The sequence below is a fragment of the Globicephala melas genome, chromosome 3, assembly GCF_963455315.2.
Source record: "Globicephala melas chromosome 3, mGloMel1.2, whole genome shotgun sequence".
NCBI lineage: Eukaryota > Metazoa > Chordata > Mammalia > Artiodactyla > Delphinidae > Globicephala > Globicephala melas.
This window is the reverse complement of record NC_083316.1, coordinates 149558841-149566298: the sequence shown is the minus strand read 5'-3', so window position 1 is coordinate 149566298 and position 7458 is coordinate 149558841. Positions and strand designations below refer to the sequence as shown.

Genomic DNA, 7458 nt, shown 5'->3' with positions numbered 1-7458 from the left:
AAATCATAAAAACTACTCAGGTAAATCTACAGAAGTCGGAAAACGAGGAAAAGGAAAAAGCGAACCAAGAATGGGCACGACAATAAGAAACACACATTATGCCTGCTGGACTACCTCTCAACCTCTACTCAAAGCGATATTTGTAGATTAAAAAATTTTTAACAGTGTTGATTTTTGAATCATATAATAAGCTTATAGGAGAAGAAAACCCAACACGGGATCAGGAATTTCAGAGGTTATATTTATGGTCTAAAACAAGCATTCTAGTTACTCAGTCAAGGTGAGCCAAGCTTCATCTCTTTTCACTAACATTATAAGCCATCATTTCGGGTATAAAATTAGCTTTAATAATCCTAAAGCCTCCCAAGTATCTCATTTGTTATACTTGACAGTTCAGTTGTTTTATTTAGTCTTTTATGAGCTTAAGCTCCCCTGTGATAGCGTGCCTTCTGTATTCATTTACTTTTACAAACTCCAATAAAAATTTGTTGAAAAGCATCATTTTAACTTCCCCCTCCCTGCAGCGCATAAATCACCATACAGCTTAAAAGACCTGCCAATTTGGGAAACAAATGTGCTTTTGTGTTAGGGTTTACATTCCCAGCATGATCTAATGCTAATACCTGCTTGCATTTATATTTGGTTCCTGATGCTTGTGGGGGAGATTTTTACAGAACAAAATGGAAAGTTTTGTTTCACCTGGGCTTCAAGAGAGAAAATATGGAAAAAACCCCAAACCTCTAGCCAAATTGTTAAGTTCGTCTGAAATTCACTCTGCAACGTGAAAAAAACCCTGAGATTTAAGCTACATTTTACTTTTTCCTGTTCCCTCAGCAATGACGTTCAAAAATCAGTGACCTAAGTTTGCCAGAAAGAAAACTCAAGGGTCTGTCTTGGAATCGTAAAAAATTGTCCCACTCTTTTGTTTTTTAAGTGACAGGAAACAAAATTATCCTGTTAGGTGTTCACAGAGACTTCCCTCCTTCTGTAGCTGCATTCCTGAGCTTTTTTCTTTTTTTTATGTTATGGGGAAGGAGGAAATTGGATGGTCTAAAAGTAAAAATGGCAGAAATTTACTTGTACAAGAAATACCTCTCAACCAGTACAAAAGTGAGATATGCTGATTTGATCACCTAGACCTATCAGGTGAATGAGTTGAGAGAAAAAAACGCAGGTCAGTGTGGGATAGTTTGGAAAGAATTTAGGGAATTTTTCAAGCAAAGAAAAAAGGCTTTTTTTTTTTTTGGAACAGCTGTTGAGCCTGAGAGTAACAAGGATACGAAATGTGTTATGAACGTCATTTCCAGCCAACGAGGTTTCGGTTCATATTTAAATTTCATGTCAAATATCTTTTAGCTGTTGAACTGTGTTTCATTGAATGTGATGCCACCTGAGATCAGACCGGTTGTCACGGGGCTTTAATATAAAGAGCAGTGGGCAGGGCAGTGCCAGGATTATTGACTCTGGGAGGACTCGGGCATTGGCGGTATTTCTCAGGGGAATCATTAGACAGAAATTTTACCCCTCAAACTGGCCTTGTTCTGGCCTCCAGGCCCTGTTACCCCCATCTTGTAGTGTGTTCTTTTGGGATTTCTTTCCAGATGAAAAATCCCAGGGAGACCTCCTTCCTTCAGTTCAGTCCTATCTGCCTTTTATCCCGGAGAAAGGACCCCCATCCCCCAATCTTTCCTGCCTTCCAGGGTTAATGCTGAATTTCTGCTACCTGTGTATTTCTGGGTAATTGCAGTGGAAACACTCCAGGATGGGTGGGTAGAATGTGAGGAGTTAAACATTAAGGCTGACATGACTGTCTTGAACCAGAAGCATATTCTTTCACTTGTGTTTGTGATGCAATAAAGCCAGGAAGCTTGGGGAATGACTACCTTAAGGAAAATGATCTGGAAGTGTTATGTTAAGCATTGCTTTAAGACTCTATAAGCGTGTGGTTCTTTGGGCAGGTTTGTGGCAAAAATTGTAACTGTGACCATGACTCATGACCCATGGTGTCAATATGTGTGACAGTAGGGCTGAGGGTGGAAGAACAGAGCTGGTAACAGAGGCACAGGAGGGTCTGCTGTCTGTAATGCGGTTCTTTCATTTAAAATCAAGGTGCAGTTTGAACTGGCTAATTGAATGGAATTATTATTTAGGGTCAGGGTTTTTACAGAGAAAATTGTGCCTTCCAGTGTGATGCGAGGTTCTCAAGGAGATAAGTCTATAGGTTTTCTAACGAGCCCTCAGGGGTGCCTACCTGGAAAGGGCTGACTGGGTCCTAGGCTCCGTGCCAAGCCCTGTATAAACATCATCTCATTTAATACTTATAACAATCCTGTTATGTCATCACCATTTTACAGGGGAAGAAACCAAGCTCAGAGAGGATAGAGGGCACACGCAGCCAGCAGCGTCAGGGTAGGGACAGGAAGCCTGGCAGTCTGACGTGGAAACTCCTTGCTTAACGGATTCCCCACGCCTAGGAAGGCACGGCAAGGCGCCGTGATCTCGCCATTTACAGCAGTGAAGTCTGTCCTGTGAGGCATTGCCCAGGGCAGCAGGGGAGGGGCTCAGGGACAATCATCTCCACCAGGCCTTCTTGCTTCCATCTTGTCCTTTCCTCTATTTTAGCTCTGTGGGTAATTATTTAGTTCGCCGGATCCCGCACTAGACTCAGAGTTCCCAGTAGGCAGTGGCGTGTAGGTGAAAAGAACACGCGGGTGGGAGTCAGGCAGCTGGCACCGTCATTAACTCTGTGCAACTTTGGGTAGTGTTTTGAACCTGATTTTCCACTCCGGCAAAGTGAAGATGAGGAGGCTTATGAGGAGGGATTCTTTAAAGGGTGGACGACATAAGGCGAGTTCTCTCTGGTTTACTCTTTGAGAGTAAGGCTTGTATCTTGCTTACCCTGTCGCTCTTGGTACGTAGTGAGGCTCAGGAAAATACAGTGGCTCAATGAATGCAGTGCTAGCAAAAGAAAAATTTTCACCTTTGTCAGTTTTTAGGGGATTTCAAGCAGAGGAGTCCTCTTTCCCAGGTTCTGGCGGTCATAGTCAGGGAAGAGTGGGTCCAGGCGCGGGTCCCGCGTGGATGCTGGAGCCCATACCGGTGAGGTTGGTGCCTGAGAGAGCGCAGTCGGGGCACTGGAAGCCAAAACCGCCGGCAGAGGGCGCCCCGGGCCCGCTGAGCGCGTGGCTCTGGGGTTGGGGCGCTCGCCGGGCGCTGGACACTGGCTGCAGTCCGGCCTTGACCGCAGCCGTGGACGAGCCCACTACCCCAGCTGAGCGCGAAGTGAGAGCCCTCTGGGCGCAGCGGAGCGCACCGGCCAGGCGCGCTGCTGCGCGGAGCCCTCCCGGCGAGCGGTGAGTAGAGGCGCCCGCAAGGCACATCTCACCCTAGTTGGGGGGCACTTGGAGGCAGCGCCTGTCGGACCTGGGCGCGCTGTTCTAGTGGTTGGTGTCCGTGGGAGAGTGAGCGCTGTCCCTGCTTCCGTTTGGTCTTTGAGAAAGGCTTCGGGTTGACCCCAGGAGGCGCTGAGTGTCGGGCGGAGCTTTGCTTTCCGGCGACTAGGGCTCATTTGAGGTTTTAACATCGGATCTTTTCTCGCGGGCCCCTGTCGGGTGCCGTCCCGAGTGCCAGGGGCCCGGGGTTCGGCGGGGTAACCCGGGGCGGGCGAGCGCTCACCTGGACGTCCCCCACCCCTTTCGCCCGCGGCACCAACCGGGGGAACCACGTGGGGCTGTCGCCTGTAACTCTGCCTGTCAAGCGAAGCCCGCCTCCAGGGCAGGGGAGGGACGCAGGGGGGGGGGTGGGCTGTGCCCCGAGGGAACCTGGCCAGCCCGTGCGCCCGCCGGTGCCAGCTCGGCTTTCCCTGCCTCGTGTTCTCACGGGCTCCTTGGCAGGTAGCGGGCAGTTCCGCGGGAAGGCGCAGGGCTCTTCCCCGAGGGACCAGAGGCCACTCGAGGGGCGCCCGGGCGCTCGTTTTCCGGAGAAGGGAAGCAAAGAAGCTGCCCAGGTGACTAATACTGGGGGTGCCCTCTCTCAAGGAAGCTCCAAGCGTCCGGGGGCATTTTTCGGGGTCTCGTCCGCTTTGAACCATCTCTAGCCATTGGAGGCAGTGGGGGCAGCGCCAGCTCTCTGTGGACCTGGCCCAGGATCCTTTTCCCAAACCCGCTCCGGCGACTGTTGCGCATCGGGAGCAGAACCCCAGCTGCGCGCGCAGGATAGGACTGAGGCGTGCCTCCCGGGCGCCTCGCGAAGCCCGCTCTCCCCGAGCTCCTGGGGGCTTGGAGAGAGACAACCCCAAGGCAAGGTAGGTGGTTCAGAGGGGGTTGGATTGGGCTTGACAGTAAAGATGCGATCTGCTTATCTTGGCAAACGTCCTTTGCTTTCTCTTTGCTTTCTAGAGCTTTGGGGGAGCTGGTGCAGAGCCAGGGGCTTGGAGGAGCAAGGCATGTATTTTCAGCTGCGCCTCAGAAGGGGAGAATTCTCTGTCACCACCAGAAAGACAACAGCCCTGAAATGTGACGACAATTGACTAGCTCGTCAGAAGACTGGGAGTCTCTGGATTGATAGCTTAGAATATGCTAAAAAGCCAGTGCTTTCCATGGGGCATTGAAGGGCCAACTGGTCCCCGTGACAGTGAATTGGAGCAAGGGAGTCAGAAGACAGTTGTAGAGAGCAAGAGGGAGCTTCCAAGGGGCTGATCTGGACTGCCAAGGGCAGGCTCCTGCCACACAATTGCTGCAGCCCTCTAATGGAATGCTGGTGAGGTCCTCCACCCAGGGGAGCAAGTGGGGCTGTGCAAGGGGCTGCCTGACCAGCGAGGACTCCTGTAGGTCTGACCAACCCCTGATCCCTGCTTAGGAAACTGAGTGGTGTCCGATCCCCCTCTGCGCTCTCCCTCAGGAAGATGAGGACTCTGAACACCTCTACCATGGACGGCGCCGGGATGGTGGTGGAGAGGGACTTCTCCTTCCGCATCCTTACAGCCTGTTTCCTGTCGCTGCTCATCCTGTCCACACTCCTGGGGAACACGCTGGTCTGTGCTGCCGTCATCAGGTTCCGACACCTGCGGTCCAAGGTGACCAACTTCTTCGTTATCTCCTTGGCCGTGTCGGATCTCTTGGTGGCTGTCTTGGTCATGCCCTGGAAAGCGGTGGCTGAGATCGCTGGCTTCTGGCCCTTTGGGTCCTTCTGTAACATCTGGGTGGCCTTTGACATCATGTGCTCCACCGCGTCCATCCTCAACCTCTGTGTGATCAGCGTGGACAGGTATTGGGCCATCTCTAGCCCCTTCCGGTATGAGAGGAAGATGACCCCCAAGGCAGCCTTCATTCTGATCAGCGTGGCATGGACTTTGTCTGTTCTCATCTCCTTCATTCCGGTGCAGCTCAGCTGGCACAAGGCGAAACCCACAAGCCCCTCTGATGGGAATGCCACTTCCCTGGATGAGACCACCGACAACTGTGACTCCAGCTTGAGCAGGACCTATGCTATTTCATCCTCCCTAATAAGCTTTTACATCCCTGTGGCCATCATGATCGTCACCTACACCAGGATCTACAGGATCGCCCAGAAACAAATACGGCGCATCTCGGCCTTGGAGAGGGCCGCAGTCCATGCCAAGAACTGCCAGACCACTACCGGTAATGGAAACCCCGTGGAGTGTTCTCAGCCGGAAAGCTCCTTCAAGATGTCCTTCAAAAGAGAGACTAAAGTTCTGAAGACTCTGTCTGTGATCATGGGGGTGTTTGTGTGCTGCTGGCTCCCTTTCTTCATCTTGAACTGCATGGTGCCCTTCTGTGGGTCTGGGGAGACCCAGCCCTTCTGCATCGATTCCATCACCTTTGACGTGTTTGTGTGGTTTGGGTGGGCTAATTCCTCCTTGAACCCCATCATTTATGCCTTTAATGCTGATTTTCGGAAGGCATTTTCCACCCTCTTAGGATGCTACAGACTTTGCCCGGCGACGCATAATGCCATAGAGACGGTTAGCATCAATAACAATGGGGCTGTGGTGTTTTCCAGCCATCACGAGCCTCGAGGTTCCATCTCCAAGGACTGCAATCTGGTGTATCTGATCCCACATGCCGTGGGCTCCTCTGAGGACCTGAAGAAGGCAGAGGCGGGTGGAATAGCTGAGCCCTTGGAGAAGCTCTCCCCAGCCCTGTCTGTCATTTTGGACTATGACACTGATGTCTCCCTAGAGAAGATCCAGCCCGTCACACAAAATGGACAGCACCCGACCTGAACTCCGAAATGAATCCTAGCAGACATGCTCATCCCAGAAGCTAGAGGAGACTTCTCTGGGGCTTGCTGTGAAGAAACTAAGGTGTGGTGAGACTCCGATGTCGGGCGAGCCCTCCTCTGCTGCTTCCCCTCAACACACAACTAACTATATTTTAATCTACATGCCAGTGTGTTTTCTGTGTTGTTCATAGCGAATCAAGAGGGACACAAGTGAAGCGAGTGTTCATAAGGGACGTGTCTTTGGCTCCAAAATTATTTTTAGAAACTGAGCCTTATCTTAGGACTTAAGAAACAGGGCAAAGAATCAACAATGAACAGCTTCACTTAAATATTAAATCTTTCCCAGAAGGAAGTGAGAAGGGTTGAGTTTGCTGTGTACAAACAGGTGCTAACACTGGTCCAAGCAAAGTTTTCAGATTGTAAAGGTAGGTGCATGCCTTCATAAATTATTCCTAAAAAATAATTGAGCCTTACAGTAGGAATGGGATTTTTTTTTCCAGAGTTGATGCTTTGTTGATATTGGTTTATTTAGTTATTGTATTATATGGATATTTTTAATTTATTATAATAAATCTATATTTATCATATTTAATAGGGTAAATGAATGAGTTATCTGAAATCTTACAATAGCATTTTTGTCCATTTAACTAGCACTTTATAAGCTGATGAAACAAACACATAGACTCTCTGAGAGTCTAAATGCTCATGTATAACTTCCAGAAACACAGCGAAGTCTAATAGAAAAAAAACAAAGAAGTTGTGATGATTCCTTAAAATTCATGGGAACAAATAAATACGAGGTGAGAACTGACAAATGCTGTGATTGCTTTTTTTTTTTCTCCTCAAAAGATTTTGAAAGATTTAAAAAAGCATAGCTACTCTTGTGTTCAAAATTTCTTAAGTGACAAAGACTTTCCCAGGAGAATGATTTGCAGTTCTGTAAATATTTGAAATAAAAGTTAGCTTAAGAAGAATCCAACTTGAAATATATGATCTTAGGTGGTAATAAAAAGTATATGCCGCTTTGTATTTATGTAAAATAATTGGCCTTCTTTGTCTTTTCTCATTTCCTGTGTCAGATAGCTTTTCTGAGCCAAATAAATGACTGTCCTGGTTAGAGATGTGTAATGAAGACAGTGAGTTTCCTTAGCTCGTGTGTCACAACAGTCTCACCCATGGACAAAAGTCAAATCCTGCATCTCCATCTTACCAGCC

General features: G+C 48.9%; 1 protein-coding gene across 4 annotated transcripts; it reads left to right on the top strand.

Moving 5' to 3' along the window:
- The first annotated feature begins 2582 nt into the window (after positions 1–2582).
- Positions 2583–7081, top strand: DRD1 (dopamine receptor D1). 4 transcript variants are annotated; one of them, XM_060296618.1, is made up of 2 exons: positions 2583–3353; positions 4858–7081. In XM_060296618.1, the coding sequence occupies exons 1-2, from the start codon at positions 2947–2949 to the stop codon at positions 6242–6244; spliced, it is 1794 nt and encodes a 597-aa protein (XP_060152601.1). In that variant the 5' UTR covers positions 2583–2946; the 3' UTR covers positions 6245–7081. The 4 variants fall into 4 exon arrangements, with proteins under 4 accessions (XP_060152601.1, XP_060152602.1, XP_060152603.1 ...); XM_060296619.1 differs by having other exon boundaries at positions 3216–3353; positions 4398–7081; XM_060296620.1 differs by lacking the exon at positions 2583–3353 and adding an exon at positions 3832–4006 and having other exon boundaries at positions 4398–7081.
- Positions 7082–7458: the final 377 nt, after the last annotated feature.

What these genes read in the sequence shown, in the direction of transcription:
- DRD1 (XM_060296618.1), top strand. Translation starts at nt 2,947, where the DNA reads ATGAATGCAGTGCTAGCAAAAGAAAAATTTTCACCTTTGTCAGTTTTT. An exon ending in CGGAGCCCTCCCGGCGAGCG is followed by an intron (nt 3,354 to 4,857) that starts GTGAGTAGAGGC and finishes ATCCCTGCTTAG; the next exon opens with GAAACTGAGTGGTGTCCGAT.